Source organism: Panthera pardus, unplaced genomic scaffold (assembly GCF_024362965.1).
Source record: "Panthera pardus isolate Hobbes unplaced genomic scaffold, ASM2436296v1 HiC_scaffold_17, whole genome shotgun sequence".
Taxonomy (NCBI): Eukaryota; Metazoa; Chordata; class Mammalia; order Carnivora; family Felidae; genus Panthera; species Panthera pardus.
The window spans coordinates 110,219,105-110,245,125 of record NW_026526732.1 but is presented as its reverse complement, the minus strand read 5'-3'; the positions used below and the strand labels follow the sequence as shown (position 1 = coordinate 110,245,125).

Genomic DNA, 26,021 nt, shown 5'->3' with positions numbered 1-26,021 from the left:
CTCGAGTGGGCTCGAGAATGAACTGGACACAAGGGAACAGAACACAGGTCTGGGCGCAGCTTCTGAGATGTTCTGCTACCAAAGGGAGCAGAATCACAGGCGGTTAATTTTCACAGAAAGCCCAGTGGTCTCTGCGCCAACAGCTATAATCATAAAGCCACAAGGCATTTGAGTCAACCGCGGTGGATACTACTGTCGAAAGCATCGTTCTGACAAACGGTCCTGGTGGAGACAGGGCTCAAAGGGGACGGGGACACACCCCATCCTGCTGAAGAACAGAACGAACACCCCTGGAAACAGGGGGCATGGGGTGTCAGGACCCCACAGAGAAGGAACGCGGATTCTGATGGGAAGATTGGGGAAGACAGAAGGGACCTTGCTGGCTGCGAAGCATGAGGACGATTTAAGGAGTCTGGTCTACTTGTCAATTGAGCAACTAAAGTTAAAGATTAAACCACTGACCCAGTAAAATCTTCCCACCGGGGAGCTTACAGGCTAACGGTTTTGAGGTAATCATTTACCACATCGGGATTTAAGGCACTGGAGAAAATGATGAAAAACTTGGAGGCATTTTTTGGAAAGAAATGAGGACCTTGCACTCTCTCAGGTTAGTCTTCAGTCTTTCCCCTCAACATTCTGCTTTTGAGGGGACGGGGGTGGGTCTTTTTCTCATTTGCTATTTTGGGGTAGAGGCTGTGGGGTAGTGAAGAGAACTCCTCTTTCCTAAGATAATCCTGCAAAGTGACAGAGAACATCACCTTTTCCTAGTAGAAGCAAGAGCTCCAGAACCCCAGGGAATAAAGCTTTAGGGAACAAAATCATCCAAAACAATAGCTGCAGAAAGAGGGGCGCCTGGGGGGCTCAGTCGGTTAAGCGTCTGACTCGAGCTCAGGTCATGATCTCGCGGTTCGTGGGTTCAAGCCCCGCGTCGGGCTCTGTGCTGACAGCTGGGAGCCTGGAGCCTGCTTGGGGTTCTGTGTCTCCCTTTCTCTCTGCCCCTCTCCCGCTCAGTCTCTTTCTCTCCTTCAAAAATAAATGAACGTTAAAAAAAATTAAGTAGCTGCAGAAAGAGAGAGAGAGAGTCTGAACTATCTGAAGCACATGGAGGTGAACCAGCAACTTTAAACTATGCTTTAAGGGTGACTATTACCCAAATACCGGGACTAGACTGGATACCCGCAGCTTAAGAGTCATCTACTGGGCTAATTTGTGTGCAATGCATTAATAATAATAATAATAATAATAAAGCACTGATCACATCTATGGTGAGATAAAAATGCGAAAGCTGAATTCTGAAAAGGAAGATTTTATCAGGGCTAAAAGATCAAATTAATCAAAACAGACAAGGGGAGAAGTGCATGGGGAGAAGTAAAACAAAATGGAATCCATGACGTTGGGAAGTAGTTACTGGGTGAAGATTTGGGGGCAGGGGACTCTGATTTGGGAGCTGTGAATAGGAGTCCCAAGCTGCTTCGTGTACAGAGAAACTGTTCAGTGCTGAGGCCAGGTATAAAAACATGTGAGTTTCTAGCAGCTGAGCTGGGGACCTGAAGGAGGAGTCTCACTCCCCAGGGAGCTCACGAAGAAGACAGGGGTTCGTGCAAAGGGAAGGGACACAGAATCAGAGCTGGCCGGGGAAACGGCCAACGGAGAGAAGAATGACATGGTCAGCATTCTTTGGGGTTGTTCCTCATCTACTTAGTCTGATTAAATAGGGAAGAGGGATGACCTTCAAGTTTATATCTTACCCGGGTCCCCGGGCCCAAGCTACAGATTCACAGACGCGGTGCCTGCCAGGCCATCTTCTCTTCTCGGTCTAAAGGCATCTGGAACCCAACAGTCCAAAATGAAACTCTTATTTTCCTTCTGGAAACCCGCTTCCTTCCCGCTCGCTGCTCCCTTTCCCATCTCTACGGAGCACAACGCCACTCCCTCATTTGTTCAAGCCATACATCTAGAAATTTCCAACGATCGGCCCCATTCTCTCCTCCCCTCCCCACCTCGTCAGCAATTCTTGTTGGCTTTAACTCCAAAACAGGCCCACAAGCAGCCTCACCCAGACATCAATGCTCGCACAGGCTACCACCGCCTCTGCCCAAGCTCCTGGTCTTGTCCCTTAGAGACCATGCATCACTCAGCAGCCAAGTGAACCCTGTCCCCTTCCTCAACTTGCAGGACCCCACGTGGCATGGCCCCCACCCACCAGTTAGGTCTCCCTTGCCACATGAACCTGCTCGCTCCCTCTGCACGGGACCTGGACGAACCTGCCGCTTCCTTGCCCGGAACGCTCTTGCTCAGGGCTACTTTCTTCTCACCCCTCCCACTGCAGCGCACATGGAACTTTCCATACAACCTGGTAAAGCACTTGCCCTCTTCTTGCTAGTTACCCAGTGGCTGTCACTGAGACCCTCAGCTTCTTCATAGCAAATGCCATTCTCGGGTTTTTCTTTTTCTTTTTTTTGAAAGTTTATTTCTTTTGAGAGAGAAAGAGGGCATAAGCAGGGGAGGGACACAGAGGGAGAGAGAGGGAATCCCAAGCAGGCTCTGCACTGTCATCCCGGAGCCCGACTCGGGGCTCGAACCCACGAACTGCGAGATCATGACCTGTGCCGAAGACAAGCGTCGGACGCTCGACCGACTGGGCCCCCCAGGTGCCCCAAGGTTTTTCTTCTCCGGGGCGCCTCTCCTGGCGGCCCAGCTGGAGTTGACAAGGCAGTCCAAGCTGGCAGTGGAGGACGAGGGCAGGACACATCTGATGGAGGGCAAGGGACGCCGCCGGGGACGACGCGGGAGGCACCGCTGTCGGTTATCAGAAAACCTGGCAAGTGCCTCCGTCCTAGCAAGTACAGACAGAGGGCATCTCATGAGAACGAAGCCCTTTGGCCACAAATGCAAGAGAAAGGTCTAAGGACGCATAACATTCCATTCACCGGTTCAACAAACATTTGCCAAATCAATGAAGGAACTAGCAGTCAGTGACCTCTCAGGATAGTCCTCACAGGGGCTGACCGTTGGGAAAAAGCATTAGTCTGAAAGCCTTGGATCCCTGTGACAGATGCTATCCTTGCAGCTCAACCAACTGCCCTACAGGTGGGCCCACACGATACAGAAATTACGTCTACAGCAACGCATCCCTTCGTTTGACGGGACTGCTCCCAGGGCCACCAGAGCCACGCACAGTACAAAGTCCGCTGGCTGTCTTCAGCTTTCATATAATCGCATGTTATAACTAAGAGGTCCGGTCTGATGGGAAGCACAGGCCTCCAAACTTTATCTCACAGTACAGCGTCTCCCTACGCAGATAAAGGGGGCTAAGCGTCCACTTGTCGTGCTGAGCACCGAGTCAGGTAGAGAACTTTCGGGTGGTTCTATTGGACGCCCCGAACGAACATGACGCCGTGTGTTAACTACGCTTTTAAACACCAGATCTTCTCCCTGTCTCCAGCTTGGACCTTGGTGGGGGGGGGGGGGGTCATGTGGCTTGGCTTCTCGTTCCCTTTCTCGGGCAGCTCCTTGCCTCACCCCGCTGAGGCTTCTGATCTTTCCAGGGCTGGTGGTTAGGGAGCCAGGGAGGCGGCTGGTAAGAGGCGGGAAGCGATTTGGGACGGGGACACTCATGGCCTGGCACTGGTGTTCTCGGGGCTTGGGAGGGCGGTCGATGAGGAGTCCTTCAGAGAGCTCCCCACTGGGGACACCCTTACCACGCCTCTGTCAGCTGCTGGGCCTCCTGCAGCCCATCCGCCCCTTCTGGGGTCACGTGGCCCCTCTAGACAGTTCTCTTGCGCAGGATTTACTGTCGGCCGGAGCCCTCCCGAGTCGTCCACATCTGGCTCAAAAGGAGCCTGCCGCTCTCTGCCCGGGGCTCTTTGCACCTGCTGCCGGGACGGCTTCGGGTACCCGACGGCTCGGCTGGCAGGGGCCCTTGCTCTGCTCTGCGCAGCCTCCTGCCCTTGGATTGAGGCAGATGTCGCTCACCAGCCCCTTCTCTCTCTCACTCGCAGGCGCACAGCCAAACCTCCAGCGGACACGGGTCAAGGTCTCTGGACAGCCCCCTGGCAGGCAGCTTCTATCATCTGACACAAAGGGCAGGGCAGCGCCCGCCTCCCACAACCCCCTCTCTCACGGAGGCAGGGTGAATGAGTGACAGACCAAAGCAGCAGCTTTCTCTTAAGAAACTCTCTCTGAGCGTCTACATCTTACCAGTTTGGGCCCTTGAAGTGCCCTCGAAGTGGGCTCAACAGCCTCCTTCTCGGTCCCCGATAGTGGTCTCCTATCACTTGGGAATGGAGGCCACACTCATTGTGGTGTTCTCAAAATAGTCTGGGTTCAGTCGCATCGAGTACAAGTCCCATTTTTTAATTAATTAATTAATTAATTAATTAAAGTTTATTCTGAGAGAGAGAGAGAGAGAGAACGAGTGAGGGAGGGGCAGAGAGGGGGACAGAGGACCCGAAGTGGGCTCTGTGCTGACAAGCCTGAGGCGGGGCTCGAACCCACGAGCCATGAGATCGTGACCTGACCCGAAGTCGGACACTTAACTGACTGAGCCACCCGGGTGCCCCGAGTAAGAGTCCCACCTTAACATCCAGGCGCGCGCACACACAACACACACACACACACACACACACGCATGCGCGTGCGCGCAAATCCGTGCACAATCTGTGAAGGGATCCGTCAGGATGAAAGATTCCCAAGCTTCAGACACTGTGACCAGCTCTTATGACAGTTGTGCTGTTGCTGCCGTTTTAGATATATTTTTGAATCACAGTAATCAGTCATAAATATAGCACTGTTGTAGTTCATTCGAACACCACAGATCCAGTTGAGTTCCCTGGTTCCCTTTCCAAGGGAAGGACCACGCTTACCGCATTATTGTAGCTTAATTTTAAAACCAGAGCTCAGGACAACGTAGATGACAGCTGTCACTGTCTCCGTGTTTTCTGTTCCCAGTTTTCTGCTCCCTTACAAACACACAAACTGCACAATGTAATGTTACATTTATGTGCGCTTTCCTTGTTTTATTTCCACGGTACTTCTTGTTCTGTAACTTGCTTTCTCCTTGTTTTTTTCAAGTTTCTATTTTAATTCCAGTTAGTTAACATGCAGTGTCACACTAGTTGCAAATGTACAATGTAGTGATTCGACAATTCTGCATCCAGTGCTCATCTCGACGGGTGCCCTCTTTAATCCCCATCACCTGTTTCCCCCTTCCCCCCCCCCCTCCACCTCCCCTCGGGTGACCATCGGTGTGTTCTCTACAGTTAAGTCTGTTCCTTGATCGGTCTCCCTCTCATTCCCTATCTTTTTTGCCCCTCTGCCTGGTTATTTTGTTCCTTCGGTTCCACCTATGAGTGAGATCGTACGGGATTTGTCGTTCTCTGACTCATTTCGCTTAGCATTATACTCTCTAGCTCCATCCGCATCATTGCAAATGGCAAGACTGCATTCATTTTATGGCCCAGTGATAGTCCACCGTACGCGTATATCACTTCTTCTTTATCCATTCATCCATCGATGGACACCTGGGCTGCTTCCGTATCTTGGCTACCGTATATAAGGCTGCAATAAACATCGGGGTGCATGTATCCCTTGGAATTTACAACTTGCTTTTTTCACTTAATATGTCTTTTCTTTTTCTTTTTTTTTTAAGTTTATTTATTCTGAGAGAGAGAGAGAGAGAGAGAGAGAGAGAGAGAGAATCCCAAGGAGACTCCACACTGTCAGAGCACAGCTCGATGCAGGGCTCGAACTCACGAACTCATGAGATCGTGACCTGAGCTGAAATCAAGAGTCGGATGCTTAACCAACTGAGCCACCCGGGCGCTCCTTAATATGCCTTTTCAATCTTTATATACTTACGTGGAGAGATTTTATTAATTCTTTTCGATGACTGTATGGTATTCCAAAAAAATATGTGCTTTACTTAATTACTTAAATATTAATGACCTTTAATTAGCTGCTAATTTTTCACTTCTCCAAATATTGCTACAAAGACGGTCTTGGGACATACTTTCGTGTGGCTGTGCGTAGTACTCTCTGGTAGATGCCAGGAAGCACCAATATCAAGTGGAAAGATGCACTGATTCCCACAAATAGCTTATCTCCCCACACTGTTGCCTAAACTCAGCGATAAGTCTTTTAAATATTTATGGAAGCAAGTGGGTAAGAAATAACGAGATCTGGTTCTTCTAATGTCCATGTCTTTGACAGTGAGGCAGGGTGTATTTTCCCATATCTGTTCGTCATCTGTTTATGTATTGTCCTGGTAGTTAACACGCTCTTCACCCACTTTCTGATACTCTGTCTTTTTTTTTTATGATCTTGAAGTTTAAAAAACCCCACTCTCTTATCTGATATCATACTGTAATTAATTTCTACCCTCTCATCCCCGCTAATGACCTCTTACGGCATCTATCGCTACGGATAGTTTCATGCTTTTTTGCATCCCACGGGATCCTTATGATTAGATGCAGGTGTAGCTGGGTGTAGCTTTAACTTCATTTCTCGGGCTTCAGACTCATTGTGATTCCTGAATCTGAGGAATATTGTTTCATCCGTTCTGGAAAAGCCTTGATCATTATTTGTTAAAGTACTGCCTCTCCTCAAGTCTCTTCCTTTTCTTCTCCTAGAAGTCTCATTCGACATATTCTGGACCTTTTCATTCTCTTCTCCAGGCCCCCTAATGTTGCTATCATACCTCATGATCTCCCTGAGCTTTATTCTGTATCATTCACGAAGCTCTACCTTTTATTTCACTCATTCAGTCTTTTAGATACGTCTAGTCACTTAGTTTCCTATTTTAATGCCTAAGTTTGCTGTTCAGATTTCAAGTAGTGTCTTTCTTAAATCTGTCTGTTCTGTTGGGTGTCTTCTATGTTTTAGAAACTATCCTGTATTTCTTCACTTGTTTTAAGCACGCTTATATAATGCGTTTATCAGTGTATTTTACCCTTGGAAGATCTCGGCAATTTGATCTGGTCATGTGTTGAGTCCGAGGGTTTGCTTTGGACGGTTGCTTCTGTGACTGTTTATAATTTTGGATCTCCAAAATTGAGATGGTGGAGCTTCACCTTCAGTAATTCCATGTGATCTGTGTTGAGGACATCAGCCTGGGCCCAGTTCTTAGAGGAGTTGGTCACCTGAGAAAGAGTTCTCAGACAATGAAAACTGTGTAAATTCCAACCCCCAACTCTCCATGATACAGTTGTGAATTTTCAGAATTTCCAGGAGAGGCTCTTTATTTTCAAACCAGAGCTCAGGACAGCATAAAGTTGTCATTGCCTCGCTGTTGCAAGGGACAGAGCCTCTTTAACTCAGTTTTGAACTCCTTCAAGGGCTCTGGTTCTGTAAGAGGATCTCCACTACAATCGCCTTCCTGGCAAGAAGATAGAGGTCTAAGGCTCTATCCCTCATCCCCAGGGACCTCAAGATCCCGCGTCACGGAAGCTGATGCTGGCTCCTCACCCCAGTCCCAGGGTCACTGAAGAGTTAGCTCATACTGCAAACTTTTCATTACATCCATGGGGATATCTCTTGCTATCTTTGGAGCTATGTCTTTAAAAAGATGTTTGCCATATTTCATCTGGTATCTTTAGATGTTTGTAATAGACAGTTTTTTGGGTAATTTAATCCACTGGAATCTTCTAGATGAAATTTCAAAGACTGTCAAGTTTTAACATCCGGTTGATTCCTATATCCATTGAGAGACACGGGAACACAGAACTGGAAAGAATGTTATGACCCATTGAGGCAACCCATACCGGACCCTTCATTTTTGAGACGCAGAGACTAACACCAGGGTAACTGTGACCTTTCCAAGGCCACACATTTGCCTACTGATAGAGTCTGGACAACACATCAGGTCTCCTGAACCCTGGTCTAGCACCTTTCCCACCAAATATTTCCTCCTCCTTATTAGAATTGGGGCACTGTCACGTGTGATGTTGGACATGTGTCACCCTGTATTTGCTTTTGTGTTCTTTTATTTCAGGAGGTGAACACCAGTCCTGGGAGAAGACAACCAAAATGTCTACCAGAGCAGAAGCTGAGGCAATGGGACATATTTCCAGTGATGGCAATTTCAATATGGCTCAAATGCAAACCTCCAGGAAAGGTAAGTTCACGTACTTGGATCTGTGTCACCTTGACTTCCCTGTTGGTGATACACAGCGTCTTCTTGCTACCACCAATTGCCAAGGACTCCAGATAGCTATAAAGCATTTTTTACTGAGAATTATTTCACTTCTTACAAGAAACCTTGAAGGTACATAGGACAGGTAGGTATCAAGACATGATTTACAGATAAATAAAAATTCAGAACAGATGCTAAGTAGAAAACATGGAGACGAGTCTTGGTTTTTCCGATTCTAAACTGAGGAGCATCCCACTAGATCTCTCTGCCCATATAGATCCACACCTGCCTCAAAGAGAGAAGGCTTTTCCTTTCCACCGTATCCGAGAAGTCGCTTTCCGTCTTCCATGTTGTCTAAAGCACGACCAAGAGCTTCTCACTCAGAAGAACTGTTGAACACCTTATTTTACTCTAAATTTCTAATGACTCAAGAGCTGTGTGATTCATTAATTTTCTTACGGATATAAGCTTTTCATAAGATATTGTCTTTGAGGGAGTGCCTGGGTGGCTCAGTGGGTTAAGCTCTATGCTTGATCTCGGCTCAGGTCACGATCTCATGGTTTGTGAGTTCGAGCCCCACCTCTGGCTCTGCACTGATGGCAAAGAGCCTGCTTGGGATTCTGTCTCTCCCTCTTTCTGCCCCCCCCTCCACGTGTGTGCACACACTCTCTCTCTCTTGCTCTCAAAATACATAAATAAACTTAAAAAGAAGACAATGCTTTTGAAAAGTAAAGCACTAACCAAGATGGGATGCTTCACAATACTCAACGTTTCAGCCAGGGTATCTGCTGGGAAGTGGGCATATCTGAAGGACAAGAGGATTCTCTGCATCTTACCCATCGAAGAAGAAATCAGGACAGGTGCCTTCTCATACCCCATCTACAGTTAATTATGAGCCACTTGACCTGGAACGAATACTATTCCATTGCCTTAGCTTCCTCATCTGCAAAATGGGAGAGCTCGACTCTTGCATCCCTAAGACCTCATCCACTTCTAAACACTTAAGAGTCTAGAGGACAATACCCTCGGCCAAATTCTCCTATCCTAACTCTCTCTCGCCAACATCAGAAACATAAAGAACTTGTGTATAAACATTTCCCACGTTTGCAATCCTGATTTTGCCATTTATGAGCTGTGTGACCTTAGGGAAGTCACTTGAACTTTGTGTGTTTCCGTTTCCTTATCTGTAAAGACAAAATAATAGTGTGTACCTCACATCACAATTTAACGAGGATTAAATTAGTTATAATGTGTAACCCATTTAGAACAATGCCTGGCACACAGTCAACACTATATAAACTTTATACAGAGTTGATGATCATCAGCTCTCACACAGCGTTCCTGGCTCAGCCCACTTTTTGGCAGTGGTGACACTCATAGCCGACCTTCCTGGTTTCTTCTCCAGTCTCCTAGGACATCCGCCCTACCATTTCGCTTAGTCCTCTGCTGAGGACTAATAATAACGCATCACTCTGATGACCATGTGCAGCCCTGAGTGGGTGATTTTCAAGGGGACACCCAAACGTCACAGGCAGAAATCCCACGTCTACCGTCAACGACCCTCATACGCGGGCCTGTAGCCGCCTCATGGCATCATGGCTTCTCACCGTCCACCCTTCCAAACCCTGCCAGAACGCCCTCCTTGTTGGAATCCTGTTTGCGTGGTAGATCGAGGGCTGCCATTTTCAGGTATCTGTCTCTCTGTTACCGTGGAGAACTTGGCAAGGCAATGATGGCAGTGAGAATCTTCACAAACAGCGTCAGGCGTAGCTTCCTTCCTCCCCATCGAGAGCCCACGTGGAAAGAGCCCCAGCCCATGGAAAGAATGTCACTCAAAGGCCAGTCTACAATCACATCCCTTTCTGCAAGTCACAGAAATAAACAAGCACACCACTTGAGAAAGTATCTCCATCTAGGTTAAAACTAGGGAACTGTTCCGGGGTGCCCGGGTGGCTCAGCCAGGGTGCCTGGGTGCCCGGGTGCCTGGGTGGCTCAGACGTCCAACGTCAGCTCACGTCATGATCTCCAGTGCTGACGGCTCAGAGCCTGGAGCCTGCTTCAGATTCTGTGTCTCCCTCTCTCTCTGCCCTTCTCTCTCTTTCTCTCTCTCTCTCTCTCTCAAAAATAAATAAGTATCAAAAACAAATTAAAAAAAAAAACCCACAAAACTAGGGAACTGTTCCTACAACACACTACAAAAGCTAAGACTTGTAGATTGCTTTAATACATTCTAGATGATATTGAGAGAGGATGTCAAGAGCTGACCAAACTCTCGTCCTTGGAGCATGGTACAGTGACACAGAAAGACAGGGGGACACTGAAGCCTTGGCTCATGCTTCCTAGCTCTGAACGGCAGTGTCTAGAGGCCAGAAGACCACCAGCAGCAGGGCGAGTCTGCAGCGCTGGGATATGGGGTGAAGCTCCCATGGGCCCCATCCTGATGTCTACCCCTCCGCAGCTCACCCATCTTTCTAAACACTGGCATCTTAGCATCTCGAGCCAGTACAACAGACCGAGGGAAAACATGTGTGATGGCAGAAATTAACTGGGACATTTGGGAGACTTGTCCTCAAAATCTACCAGGTCTTCGCAAAATTAAAATGGAAGAGTCGTGGGGCACCTGGGGGGCTCAGTCGGTTAGGTGTTTGACTTCGGCTCAGGTCATGATCTCACAGTTCATGGGTTCGAGCCCCGTGTCGGGCTCTGTGCTGACAGCTGGGCGCCTGGAGCCTGCTTCGGATTCTGCCTCCCTCTTGCTCTGCTCCTCCCCGTCTCTGCTCTCTCCCTCTCTCTCAAATATAAATAAACATTTAAAAAAAATTTTTTTTAATGGAAGAGGAGTTACTTCCCTTGAACTGGTGAAAGAATTGCAAGATGCCATCCTCCCACTCACACACGCACTGTTACCATCACATGACAACGGGGCCTCAGACCACAAAGGTGGCCCACTGCAAAGGTTTCAACGCACGGGCACGAAATCACAAATGATTGACCCTTATGGCCCAAGACTGCAGAGACGAAGCACAAGGGACCCATGCGAATACTTTAGCACAGAAAGGAATCAAAAGAAATGTATCAGATAAAAGAGCGATCGTCGCATAACGAGTGCATGCTGTGAGCCAGACACTGTTCCGAGCGCTTTATACGGATTAATTCACTGAATCCTTGCAACAACCCTTCAAGGAAGGTGTTAGCAGCATCGTCACCATTGTACAGGAGCCAGAATTCAAGCACAGAGGAAGTAAGATTTAATTCATCAAGGCACAAAGAGGCGTCATTTGGATTTCAACCCCAGCGGTCTGATTGCTAACCATTATATCACACTGCTGTGCTGATTTTACCTGGGGACACCGAGGGCTGTTTTCATTCCTAATTTCAGTTCTCAAGAATAAGAAGAAGCTTAGACAGTAGGAAGCAAATCAACAGAAGAATGTGAAGGAAGAACCCCACGTAGATGTGAAAGGAAACTGAAGAGGAAAATACATTACTTCAGAGTTAAAGAGGAATTAGCTGCAGCAAGGAAAGAAATCATCAGTACAGAAAATCGAATCAGTGACACAGAGCCAAGGCTTAAAAAAGTCACGGAGGACGCAGAGGGGTGGCAAGTCAAGTGGATCAAAAGATGATCGGCAGGAAGAAGGGAAGACAATGAAGAATGTCTAAGAAGAGATGAAAGCAACTTCATTACGCATCCAGTTCACGGAGTCCACAACTTCAAGGAAAGTACATGCAAAAACAGAACAGACAACTCAAATGTAGAAAAAGTGAACGCAAATCATGAAGGAAATCGCGATGAAATCTACGTACAAGAGCTGATCCTTTGAGAGCAGATGCCATTTGACGCAGTGAAACAATTCATAACTCAGATCGATCAGGCAGAGAGATTCAACATAACTGATGGTGGGGACAAAGGAGACGAGGCATTTAAAATACATAAGGTGTTAGTTACAGGGAAAGCAGATAATATCCATACTTTCTATGAAAATAGAATTTATCAATTTGCATTAAGAAAACTCGTTCATGTCAAAAAACCACGTAAGAAGTGAAGCAAGTTGTTGAAAAGTTAACCCTTTTAAAACAAAGTAGATCTTGGTGGTTTCGCTAGAAAAATTCGGTGAGATTTTATGGAACAGGAAATGTCTATGTATCCAGGGCTGAAGAAATAACAAATATTCACGTAGATGCTACACCTTAAGTGTAGTTCCTCACTGCTTCAGTGTGGACTGTGCATGTGACTTCTTCCAGAGGACAGTCTGGAAAGGGAGAACACAGGGGTAACTTCCCAGTGGAGAAACCTGACACTACCTCAAACCAGGTGATTCAAGGCTAATATCAGCAGTGATAAGTCATGTTGATAGTATGTGGCACCCTTCCTCTCAAACACGCATCGCCTTAGTCCAGTCATGAAAACATATCAGACAAATCCCAGTCGAGGGACGTTCTATACACTATCTGACCACTGCTCTTCAAGATCCTGAAGGTCATCAGAAAAGAAAGTCTGAGAAACTGTCATAGCCATACATATGCCGAGGACATGTGATGATTAAATGTACTATGCTATCCTGAATGCAGTTCTGGAACAGAACACAGACATCAGGTAAAAACCAAGAAGTCTGAATAAAGTGTAGACTTTAGCTAATAACGACACATCACAGTAGGTCCATCAAGTGTGACAAATGCACCAGAGCAATAGAAGATGTTTGTAACAGGAGCCGCGGGGTGACTCAGTTGGGCACTGACTCTTGATTTCGGCTCAGGTCATGATCTCAGGGTCATGGGATTGAGCCCCACGTCAGGCTTTGCGCTCAGCATGGAGCCTGCTTAAGATTTTTTTCTCTCTCTCTAAAAAAAAAAAAAAAAAAGTTCGCAAAAGAGGAAAATGGGTGTGAGGTGTACAGAAATTCAGTAATTTTGTTAAGTCTAAAACTGTTCTAAAATATAAAGTATATTAAGACAAAACAAAATGGCTATGTACCTAAAATACTTCAGGTCACAGGTTGAGATGGAAAGCCTAAAAGTAACTTTCTTTACAAAACTAGCATGTCAAAAATTACACCCCCGCAATTATTCACAATAACATTCACCCAAATTCAATTATATACGCTAGCGTAAAATTCTAGCCAAAATATTTGCAAAATAAGTCATGTGTTTTCATTAAAACATCCTATTAGGAAGAGATCAATTCAAGAAAGTAAGGAGAGCCAAATGCTATTAATAAATAATTATAATGAACTTACATAAACTCAATTCTCACTCAGGACCTTGAGGTAGGTTCTATCATTAACCCCATTTTACAGGTGGAATACTGAGGCTACAGATAGTTCAGGAACTTGCCCGGGAGCACACAGCTGTTACTAGAGCAGATCTAGGTATCCTGACTGTATGATTCAAATACATTTCATAAAACTCATGCGGTCACATAAAAGTAATAAGAAACGGGACCAGGAGAGCTTCATGCAATGAAAGGACAAGTCCCACCAGCCTACTTAACAGTGTGACGTGCGAAACGTTCCCCAGAAATCCAGATAGGACAGGAGTGGCCGCTCTGCTTCTATTTAACAGTTTAGAAACTGCCAGTGAATAGATTACCCAAGAGAATGAAATAAATGGTAAACATGACAACCATAATCACCTATTTCTTTTCTATTATTGTACTTAACACGTACCTAGGATTGGTTTTCTGCTCTCGACTCAAAGGAAGAAAATGTGAGAATGATAGGGAAAAGAAAGGACTGCTCTGGAAACAATAAAAAGTACGTTAAGAAACCTGGGTGGGACGTAAACTGAAGAGAGCTGTAAAATCTCACCCTGGGCCAGAGAAAAAGACTTGAATCCCCAGGGAGCCATCGCTACGTTGACTAGGAGCAGCCATGTTATACGAGTGGCCATCCCTCTCAACCTGATCTGCCCTATCTATATGATGTTCCCAAAATGCCAACGTCAATTCCTGTGGATGGGGGAGGGGAGAGTCTCAACTAAATGCCCCCTGAGTTACACCTGGTGATCTGTCTGTCCACCCCTGGAACCCGCCAGGAGGATCCCCGCACAGCAGGAGATGGGGCTGGCCATCTGGAGCGTGTTTGCCAGGAGCCAGGAAAGGGGGCACCCACGTGCCTTGAGGACAGGGTCGCATATTGTATCTCTGGGATTTCTCTACAGGGCCAGCCGATGGATCCTTCCAGCTGCTGCCAAACTAATGCATCTGGACTCAACCCCAGGGACAGCCCCAGAGCCCCCATGGATCACTGGCACACTGTACTCGAGCCTCGATTATAGTTTCGAGATGAAGTTACATGCTTCTGACATCCGACCTAGGCTACCTTTCAAATTTCGTCTCCTCCCTTCCCCTAACCTGTTAATCAGCCGAGTTCCCTGGTAACAGGGTGGGGCACTTGGGAGTCATTTCCAAAAACTCCTGCTCTTACTATCTGTATCCCATCAACCACGGCTTCTAGCCAGTTCTTTGTCCAATCTCACTTCTTCTTAAATGTTTATTTTTGAGAGAGAGAGAGAAAGAGAGAGAGAGAGGCAGGAGTGGGGGACAGAGGATCTGAAGTGGGCTCCGTGCTGATAGCACAGAGCCCCATGAGGGGCTCGAACTCACGAACCGTGAGATCAGCATCTGAGCCAAAGTCGGATGCTCAACTGACTGAGCCCCCCAGGCGCCCCCCAATCCCGCTTCTTTCCAGCCTCTCTCATGAGCTCATCCCAGAGCCGTCTGGAAAACTTTCCTAACACCTGCTCTGGCCAGTTCCACACCTTCTTCAAGTCTCCGCTCAAGTGATGGTTCTGAGGAGGTTCCTGACCCCCTCACCCCCCGGGAGGCGGGGAGGGACAGGTGTCCGCCAGACACCTACAGAGGAACCCCTGCTCTCGCTCTGTTTCTGCCTCGCAGACAGACTGCAATCTTCTCCCCTTTCCCGACTTAGGAAAGGCGGGAGAAAAGCACCCCAACGATAAGACTTTCTGTGCCCCCACCTCAGGCTTTTGTTCAGTCCCACACGGGCTGGCCCTCATCGTGCATCTCTGCAATTTTTCGATTTTCACCCAACGAATGAACCCGAGCATAGCCATCCCAGCTATGGTGAACAACACGGCCCTGGCTGGCCCATCCAACACCTCCACAGAGAGGCCTCCCACCGCCCCCCAGGACAGCTGGAGTGAAACTCTAAAAGAATTTAAGCCAGTGGTAAGTTTAATGAGACTCTGCGCCGTCCGACCTAAAGGGTTATTTATTTATTAAGCACCTACTATGTTCGACGAAGTGTATTACACACAAACATACTGTACTGCTCCGCAGATTATATCTCTACTTGTGTCTAACACCGCAACCAGGGACTAAGCATGCAGGATATCATTCTACTCGTTAGCGGACACACGCTTTTCCCCTCCAAGGATGAAAACCACCACACACACAATTAAGTTCCACAGATTTATGTTACTTTTGCTTTCTTCCTTCGCAGATTTTAAAATCACCTTGCCTAGCACGCTTTTTCTTTGTAGCCTTTCTCTCTTTAAGGGATCTCTTACGTCTTGGTTGGTCATTAACTGTGTAACCAGGGAAACTGTGTAAAGGCCAAGAGTACCTTGGGCATATGCTTGGGTTTTCCTAATGAATTTGGCAGAGTGGAGGCACTGGAGAGAGGTGGCCAAAGATAAACAGTGAGATTCTCTTTGTCACCCAGGCCCCTACGTATGACTGGAGTCCTGACATGCAGGGGATCATTCTCAGCTCTCTCAACTATGGCTCCTTCTTGGCTCCAATCCCTATTGGCTACATGTCTGGAATATACGGAGCGAAGTACTTGGTTGGTGTTGGTCTGTTTCTTTCCTCGGTCTTGACCTTCTTCATCCCACTGGCAGCTGATGCTGGAGTGGCCTTCCTCGTTGTCGTTCGGATAGTTCAAGGCATAGCCCAGGTACCAAGATGCTTTCTAAGTAAGTATAAGTGGAATACGGATAGGTTCCCAAATGACCTCAGATAGCCAAGAATGGGACTTTTTTTTTTTTTCCAGGGTATGGTATTAACAAGTCAGTATACAATTTGGGTCAAGTGGGCTCCCCCACTGGAAAAGAGTCAGCTCATCAACATTGCCATATCAGGTAATGGATGCCTTAAATTCTCAGCTCATATGCACTGCCTAAGAGTACTCTGCAATGACCTATGAACAGAAGCCAAGACTTTATATTCCAACTACCCTGTCTCCTTGCTCTCAAGCACCACTACCCTGCAGTATCTTTTTTCAAATCGTAACTGGTTGCCAACTGTGTACCAACCACGGTTGTAAGTGCTTTGCACGTGTAAATGTCATTTTAGCCTTGGAACAATCTTACAATTCAGCTGTGCGTCATCATTTCCATTTCACACAGAAGGGAATCTGAGACACAAATAGACTAGTCCAACATCCAACTTGTCCAACTTGTCCAACATCACACAGCTCCTGAGTGAAGGAGCGGGATTGGAACCAAGGTAGTCTGGATCGCCGCTCATAACTTTAATCGCTGTGCAACTCAGCTCTGGGAAGGGGTCAGTCTGGAGGAAGCACACAGAGTCCCAAGCCTGACTCACACTCAGAACATCCTCACATCTTCTGTTCAGGGCAACTGCTGGGATCCTTCATCATTTTCCTCATCGGTGGTTTCCTCTGCCAGACCATAGGGTGGCCTTATATCTTCTATATCTTTGGTGAGTGGGGGCTTTTCATATCTTGGGATTTTGTATCACGACAGAGAATGCTGGGCATGATTTTCGTGATGTGAGTCATCTATGGTTAACCAAATCCTGATAGATAGGAATATTTGTATAACTAAAGTGGATAATGCTCACAGATAATCGCGTTATGAATCTCGCAAAATGACATTTAAATCTCAGCAGCCTGAATGTGGAGCTAGAAAAACCAATGACTTTACAGGCATCATAACAGTCCATCCTGCTTCTAGACCGAACCCACAAAGAACCCCAGAGAGGTTTCTACTATAAGATGTTGAAAATGTTATCTTGGTGGGATTACGTTTTTAGTTACGTTTATTTAATTCATCTTTTAAAATTCTCCTACTATCACAACCAGAAAATTATGAGACTGTGACCTAACCACAAAATGCCAATTGGCGTAGAGAATCAACCAGTAGAACCTGCAGGACAGGGCAGACCATGTGAGGCTCAAGAGTGGCTGTCCTGCCCTCAGAGAAGCTGCAGAAGCTTCCAAAGACACACGGACGATTCCAGAAGCAATATTCTACTACTTCAAAATACTTCCTTCCCCCTCACCCTGGTTGGGATCTGCTGGGCTGCCCTCAGCTAATGCTTGTGTTTGGCTTTTTAAAACGTTCTCTGAAACCCCACCTGTAAACCGTGTGATTCTTGTAAGACCACTGAGCCCCAAGGGTGCTTCCGTTCGAGGAGAAGACTCTTAGATCAAGGGTGCCTGTACCATCAGGTCCATATATTCACTAGAACAAAAACAGTGTGTGAAGATTGGTTACGATAGCTTGTCAACCTCCAAAGGCTTTGTCACGGACACTTCAAAGGGCAGGTTACAAAAATGACTCAAGCAATGAGAGGCTAACTCTGCTCAAGGTTTTCAGAAATAGTAAGCAGTACCTACAAAGCAGGAACTCAGTACAGTATGCGTGGACTTCCTCCGTTCTCGATGTATGACAGCGGTCATTTTTGTATCTGCTCTTCCCTACTTGGTTTCAAGTTCCTTGATGGCAAAATTGTACCTTTGTACTTACTCTTCTATTCTCAAAACCAAGCAGAATGCCCGTATGGTATTTCTACACTCTATGGTAACTCCTCACAGTGCCTTTGTGGAAAAATGTGTAAAAGACAAGCTAGCAAGTAAAAAGAGCCATCGAGACTTTAAGACCCTAAAAGAGAAAATGTTAAGATCAATTTTATTTCCACTCAACACTCATCAGGCCGGGTTGTCCAATGGTGTCATCATGTATGTGTAAGTGGTGGGGAAGCACCCTCCACCAATGACAGGGCCACGCAGGAGGGTGTGGATGCAGGGAGGAGTGGAATCTTGGGGACAGTCATTCTGTCAACCGCAGCAATCCTCTCAGCGTGGTGTCAAACTGAAACAACTCGCAACAAGGGCTAACCGGACCCTCTTCCTAGGTGGAATTGGCTGTGCCTGTTCTTTTCTCTGGTTTCCTCTTTTTTATGACGACCCCATAAATCATCCATTTATCAGCACTGGTGAGAAGGAATACATCGTGCGTTCACTGGCTCAGCAGGTGCACTGATGAACTTCTCTGCCATTTCCCTGGGTCCGTCTGGGTGGCTCACGGGTGGGGAGGGCATCAGCACAAAGCTCTTGTCTTCTGATGGCAGGGTATTGAGAGATGCTTTCTTCCAGGACTCTTCACCAGCCTGGTCTCTGCCCATTAAGGCTATGGTCAGATCCCTACCACTTTGGGCCATTTTAATCTTTCTCTGCCATTTCCCTGGGGTCCGTCTGGGTGTCTCACGGGTGGGGAGGGCATCAACACAAAGCTCTTGTCTTCTGATGGCAGGGTATTGAGAGATGCTTTCTTCCAGGACTCTTCACCAGCCTGGTCTCTGCCCATTAAGGCTATGGTCAGATCCCTACCACTTTGGGCCATTTTAATCTTTCATTTCACTGAATTCTGGAGTTTTTATATTTTTATGGACTACACACCAACATACTTCAGCACCATACTTCAAGCTAACCTCAGAGACGTAAGTACAGAGAAAGCCCATTCTGTTCTTCTGTTTAAATGCTTCGTTACGTAAATCTCTGTCCCGCTCACGGCCACAACATCCGAGGAAGTGGGCCCGGGACTTTTGTGTAGGAAACGCAACCCTGTTCACTTGAATTCTGATTCATCTCACTGTGACCTACGGCTTTTTGGGGAAGGCTGGTATGGTTCTAAGTAAGCTTGACGTTCACAGGATGTCGTAATTCCTAAGGGACCTATGTCCCTTATGTTATGTTCAAAACGATCAACATTTGCAAGCAAGGCACCCTGCTGGCAGCACAAACAATAAAGGAGTAACAAAACAAGTTCTGCCTCGGAGAAGAAGGCTCGGCAGGGAGGCTTAACAACAAATGCTGAAGACGAGGGATTATTAACAGGACATAAAGTTCCAAATAAGCCTTCTGCCAGAAACTTGCAGGTAACGCTCTTTAACAAATGTTTTTTATTCAAGTGTGACACATAAACAGAAAAGTGCACACATGTGTCCAGCTCTCTGTTGACAAAATGAACAGATGCTGAGATAGTCTGGCAGGAGCCTTTCAATTCCTATAACATGGAGGCCTTTTTTTAAAAAATGTTTTTATTTTTGAGAGACGGAGAGAGACAGAGCGCGAGCAGGGGAGAGGCAGAGAGAGAGGGAGACACAGAATCTGAATCGGGCTCCAGGCTCTGAGCTGTCAGCACAGAGTCCTATGCAGGGCTCGAACTCACGAACTGCAACATGGTGACCTGAGCCGACGTTGGACGCTTAACCGACTGAGCCACCCAGGCGCCCCTGAAATACATTTTTTTTAAGTTTACTTATTTATTTGGAGAGAGAGAGTGTGCATGTGCACAAGTGGGGGAGGAGCAGAAAGGGGGGTGGACAGAGAGAGAGAGAGAGAGAGAGAGAGAGAGAGAGACTCCCAAGCAGGTTCCACACTGTCAGCACAGAGCCCGATGCGGGGCTCGAACTCACGAACTGGGAGATCATGGCCTGATCCGAAGTCGGACCCTTAACCGACTGAGCCACCCAGGTGCCCTGCATAAACGTTTATAGCTATTGTCAAATTGCCCCCACAGGACACTGGTAATATTTGCAAGTACCTGATTAGCTACAGCATCACCATTGATCACGTCAAAAAAAACTGTTGGATTTTTGCTAGTTTGATCCATGAAAAATGGCATGCTGACAGCTTGTTGTTTTTGTTTTACTTTGAGGTCAGATACCTTTTAATAGGTTCAGGAGTCACTTATTTTTCCATCCCTGTAAACTGTTCCTATCCTTTGCCTATTTTTCTATTGGGTTTTGTTCTTTTTAAAACCTATTTCCAGGTGACCTTTACACATAAAGAGAACATTAATTTTTTTTTTTTTTTTTTCAAATTGAACTACATGCATGTTTTTCCTCAGGCACTGGAATTGGGTTGGCTCAGTCCAGTAACATGAAATTTGCATTAAAGATGATAATGTATATAAAGAAAAGCTAAGACATTAAAAAAATTTAAAAAAAAAAAGGGGGGGGGGGGAAGCACCTGGGTGGCTCAGTTGGTTAAGCATCCAACCTCGGCTTGGGTCGTGATTTCGCAGTTCGTGGGTTCGAGCCCCATGTCGGGCTCTGTGCCGACAGCTCGGAGCCCAGAGCCTGCTTCAGATTCTGTGTCTCCCTCTCTCTCTGCCCCTCTCCTGTTCCCACTCTGTCTCCTCCTCTCTCTCGAAAATAAGCAGACATTTAAAAAAAGAAAAAAGAAGAAGAAAAGCTACAGAGGTGGACAAGCCACCTCGTCAATCTGTGTCGCGGTGTGGGAAGTGAGGCACGCTGCTCATTTCTCTCTGGTCCTCAGAGTGGAATCCTCACATCCCTGCTGTTGGTGGCTGCCTTTATCTGCACTATCTTCGGAGGTCTATTGGCAGATTTCCTTCTCTCCAGAAGACTCCTCCGACTCCTGAGCATCAGGAAACTGTTCACCGCCATAGGTAAGGACGAAGGGGACGGGGATGGATGCGGGAGGCTCGGGACAGTTGCTTACTTCTCTCCGTGCCTGTCCCGCTGCAGGGGTTCTCGTCCCATCTGCAGCCCTCGTGTCCCTGCACTGGACCAGATCCAGCCTGAGCGCCACCATGGCCTTGTTGGCACTGTCTTTCACCATCACCACTTTCTGCCAAGTAGGTGCTTTTGTTAACTTCTTGGACATCGCTCCTCGGTAGGAACCCCTCGGCCTCATCCTCCCAGAAGCTCAGTTCAGGCCCAACGGCCCTAAACTCGCTCTGACGCACCAGTTAGATGCCAGCAATACATGTGACAGCTCACAGGAGATGTTAGTGACAGCCCTACGTGCAAATAATTCCTGGAAGGGACCCAAGGCTAGTCAGCCCCTGGGAACTTAGTTTTCCAAGGGGAGAACAGGGGGAGGCAGTGGCCACACTCACCGCTCAACCAGGGGTGGAGGTGGGGGGGGGGGGGGGACTCACACCAAGCTCTCTGTCAGTCACACAGGGGTGGATCCCTGGAGGGCCCGTAAGGCTCACATAAAGCTTTAATAGAGATCAAGCTTGAATAAAGGGATAGCAAGCGAAACACGGGCCTCTCCTAGAGGTGGTGTGGAAGATGGCTGGGACTTCCACCTGTAGCTCCCGGGACCCTTTCCCGGTCACAACACACGCCAGTTTTAGACACCTAACCACCATGACACAAGGGAGAGGCTTTGGTCTCGCCCAGTGAGGCATCTTTTTTACCCCAAGACAGGGCCGCAGGATCAGGTTCCTGAGAGACTGAGAGAACACACAAACGTGGTGCAAACCATCCATTCGGACGTTTTGCATCCGCCATGTTGACCGGTTCGTACAGCTTGCCCTGGGGAGTCTCAGACCCTCACACGGGCTTCTACTGATCACCAGTCAGCACGTTTCACTCAGCTTGGACCAAGGGTCAGCCCCAGGCATCCCCAGAGATGAGCACAGGGTTGCAGCAAGTAAGCAGAGATTAACGGTTTGCTTACGCTGGAACATTCTTTTCTGTCTCAGGTACACTGGCTTTCTCAAAGGACTATCACAAATCTTTGCTCACGCATCGGGAGCCATTTCTTCCACTCTTGCTGGATTTATAATGAGTCAGGTGAGGTCAAACGCTCTGGTGAAAATATGCGGAAGAGAAACCCGTAGAGGTCGCTCAGCAGAAGTCAGGCTGAAGACATTTTTGTCCCCTCCTCAACGTGGCTCGACTTAAAGCTCTAGAGTCCTGAGCCCCCTCGTGATCTAACCCCCTCGTGATCTAACCCTAGGCTCAGCTCATGCTGGGCAATTACTATGTTGAGCGAGTGGAGTGATGAAGAATGCTCAGTTTTGGGAGTTTAGGCTTTAAGAATCCTTAGAAGATGAGCCTTTCATGCTCATCATCAAAATTTCTAGCAATATTCACGGCACCGCTTGCCACGTATACAGCGGCCAACCGCTCTGGTGTGCCTGTGATTGAGGGGCTTCCTTTCCAGTCGCTGACCAACAGCGGTTTTTAATATGGATATTCTCAAACTGAATTTGTTTCCCTTGTTATGCCTTCATTCATTCATCCATTCGTTAATTCAACATTAGCACATGCCGCGCACTGTTTCAGGGAATAGAGCAAACAGAAGTCCCTGCTCTGGTGAAGCTTATGTTGTAGCCGACAAAAAACTAATGATATAAGTAAAACATACAGCGTATGGAACAGTGGCCAAGTGCTCAGAGAAGAATAACACAGAAGAGAACAGGGCACATCAGAAGGGGCGGGACTGCAGTTTTAAAAAGGGTGGTTGTGGAAGGACTCACTGGAAAGTAACATTTAAGTAAAGACTAGAAGCAGACAAGGGAGCCAAATGGCTATCTGGGGGGAGGAATGTTCCAGCAGAGGGAGAGGCCAGGGCACAGGAAATGACCTGTGTCTTCTAGGACAGACCAGGAAGCCCACAGAGGCAGGGGTGGGGGTAGGGAGGAGGACGCGTGCCAGAGCCTTCCTGACTCGGAGGGCCAAGGGCTAGGAGACCGCTGACAATTTGTTGCCTCCTGCTTCCAGGATTCCGAGTTTGGCTGGAGAAATGTCTTCTTGATTTCAGCTTCTGTGAACATATCAGGCCTGGTCTTCTACCTGATCTTCGGGCAAGCAGAGGTCCAGGACTGGGCCACAGAGCAGACACTCACTCATTTCTGAGCAAACCGGACGCCCGAGATCCTAATGCTCAGCCATTCATTGTTTGCCCTCGTGGGCATTCCCTCTTAAGCACCTGCTTGACTGGTTAGCCATTCAATTTGAACTGACTTTGTTTCCAGTAATTTCTCAGAGACCTCGGCTGTGTAGGACTGAAGGTTCCACTCGTGGATCGTTCAGGGGCGGGTAGGGAAAGGCTCGTTATTTAACTGTGAGCTCCTGAAAGCATTGGTGTATCTGCATTTCTAGCGTTCTGCACTCTTTCCTCTATTATTGCGACATAAGAAAAAATATGTAATCGCGGAGGTGCCTGCGTGGCTCAGTCGGTTGAACGTCCGACTTCCGCCCAGGTCACGATCTCGCACTTCGTGAGCTCAGCCCCACGTCGGGCTCTGTGCTGACAGCTCAGAGCCTGGAGCCTGCTTGGGATTCGGTGTCTCCCTCTCTCTCTGCCCCTCCCCAGCTCATGCTCACACTCTGTCTCTGTCAAAAATAAATAAATTTAAAAAAAATTTTTTTTAAATACGTATTTTGTCTCTGCCCCTGCTCTCTGGCACAGAGCTCCAGAATTTCAGATTAGTAATTCCTCCAGTGATAGGCATGACAGGAGCACCTGTTGTCATAGTATCTGGACCCAGTCCCTGGTTCCCAAAAGAGCTTCTAAGACCTTGGACTCTGTGGAGTGATGAGGGCGTCTCTGGTCTCGTAACGGGATGGCTGGCGGCTGGGGGCGCCGGGGAGCTTCAGGATGGGGCTGGTCTCCAGAGACACGAAGGCACCATGGAAGGCTAGAACTTTCAGCTCCAGCATCCTGCTTCCGGGGAGGGGAGAGGGCCTGGAGATCGAGATATTCGTCAGCTGCCAATCATTTCATCAATCATGCCTGCGCAATAAACCCTCTATGGACACCTTAAACGACGGGGTTGCGAGAGCACCTGCCCTGGTGAGCGTCCGGAGGCCCTGGAGAAGCGGGGCGCCCGGCGCGGGCACGGGAGCTCTGCGCCCCTGCCCGCGCTGCTCGCCCTCAGCAGCTCCTCCATTTGGCCGTTCCTGGGTTGTGTCCTGTCTAAGAAACCAGTAAGAGTAAGTGAGCTGTTTTCCCGAGTTCTGTGAATCATTCTAGCCGATTTTCAAACCTGAGGAGGGGGTCGCGGGAACCCACGACCTCGTAGCTCCGTCAAACAGAAGCGTGGGTACCGCGGGCACCCACTACCTTAACTGGGGTCCGAGGTGGGCGCGGCTTTGCGGCACCGAGCCTTTCTTAACCAGTGGGGTCTCCGCTAATTGCAGGTAGTCAGCGTCAGAGTTGAATCCTGTCGTGGGACGCCCCGCTGGGGCCCACAGGGGTTTAGAGAACCGCTTGGTGTGGAACACCCACGCCTTTGGTGTCACAAGTGTTCTGAGCATGGAAACGATTCTCCTTTCGTCATCTGGGTAAAAGCATCAGGGGCCCGAGGACAGTGTGTCCCCTAACGAAGCAGGAAGCTGGAACCATGGGAGCAAGAACAAGGGAAACTGCGTCCAAACCTCCAGAAGATGAACCCGACAGCGACCTGCAGCAGCAGGGCCAGACAACAGAAGCCGTGGTCTACGTGATGCAGAGTCGTAGGCCAGGAGGTCAGAGCCAGTCAAGCCGGCGTCGCATCAAGGGAGGAGGGACGCAGGGCCATTCTGACGCTTCGCTTAAGCAAGACGCCCCGGTGAAAAATACCGAGGAGGAGAGGACGATGAAGGCCGAATGCGCTGTGACCGGAGAAAAATGCACACACCTGCGACGAACGGCAGCGGGGAGACTTCAACCGCTCCCCATGACTTGCTTCCTATGGACGCTGGTGTTGGAACCAGAGCCGTTTCCGTGATGCGTATAGTCTCGGGCTTCCCCCAGAATCCGCGTCCAGCAGCTACCTCCTCTCCGGCCATCTGGACCTCTGCCCCACATCTGGTTTGTGGATCCAGGTAGATCCCTTACATCTGAGTGAACAGGCATTGCCTGGTTTCCTTCCTGTGCCCTCAAACACGTGTTCGTGCCACCACACCCGTCTCGGGTGCCCTTCCTCGGCTCCCCTGACTGCCGGAACCCTACCTGCCTTCGGCGAGCCTCCGTCAAGAATCATGTCACTACCTTAACGCTTCTTCCAAAAACCTGTGTTTAAGCCCTACGCCGGTTTGACCCCATCCCAAACATCCAGGGAGTGTGTGGTGGGCAGTACTGGGGCCATCAACAAGAGTTACGGCATTAAGCACCAAATGAATATTAGTGAACGCACAACATGGGGGCATGGCCGAGACCAAAGTCAGAGCTAGCCTCGGGGAGGACAGTGTCTCAGTACAGTGGATGGCACAATGCCTGTGGAAAACGGAATAACCGGGGCTATACCGGCTGCAAGCACGGGTGATCAGAGCACACGTGTGGGTCTGAGGGTGACGGAGGGCCCCCGGCCGCACCGTTTCAGCTGAACTGGGGCTCGAAGGACAACAGTGAACAGATACAGCAGGTGGATGGGGAGGGCCCTCGACGAAGAGGGCACAGCACCAGCAAAGGTTTGGTGGCAGGAGGGAACAATCCAGTATCCAGAGTACAGGGAACGAGCGACGTGTGGTTTGTAAGGAGGCTGGAGACGTGGGTAGAGCGAGAACACACCGTGCGGCCAGGAAGCGCGTTGCTCTTTTATCCGGAAATCAACAGGAGAAGTGTCAGGGGAAGGGCTGTAATCAGGGTCGTAGGGTTCCGAGGTTTTCGCGCGAGGGACCGGGCGGAAGTAGGAGTTCGCGGTGTAATCCAGGGGCAAGCGCTGGGCCCCGGAGGCGGGAGCTCACGTGGTGCGGGGTAAACAGACTGTTTGCCACAGGAGATACGCCTGACAAGACTCGGGAACTAAACGGGAGCGGAAGGTGTCTGGGGTGACTCTGAGGTCTTGGTTTGCTACCCGATGGAGGGAGATGCCTCTGAGACAGAGTTCATTCCCAAGTGAGGATGACAAGAAGGAAGGTCTGGGCTTCACG

General features: G+C 48.4%; 1 protein-coding gene across 1 annotated transcript; it reads left to right on the top strand.

The window, feature by feature from the left end:
- The first annotated feature begins 510 nt into the window (after positions 1-510).
- SLC17A4 (solute carrier family 17 member 4) lies at positions 511-23,534 on the top strand. Its single transcript, XM_019425304.2, has 12 exons — positions 511-607; positions 7,991-8,113; positions 15,115-15,320; positions 15,817-16,050; positions 16,147-16,234; positions 16,731-16,817; positions 18,255-18,373; positions 18,678-18,839; positions 20,683-20,815; positions 20,895-21,042; positions 21,863-21,953; positions 22,887-23,534. Exons 2-12 carry the CDS (start codon positions 8,026-8,028, stop codon positions 23,019-23,021), a joined length of 1,491 nt encoding a protein of 496 aa, XP_019280849.1. The 5' UTR covers positions 511-607; positions 7,991-8,025; the 3' UTR covers positions 23,022-23,534.
- Positions 23,535-26,021: the final 2,487 nt, after the last annotated feature.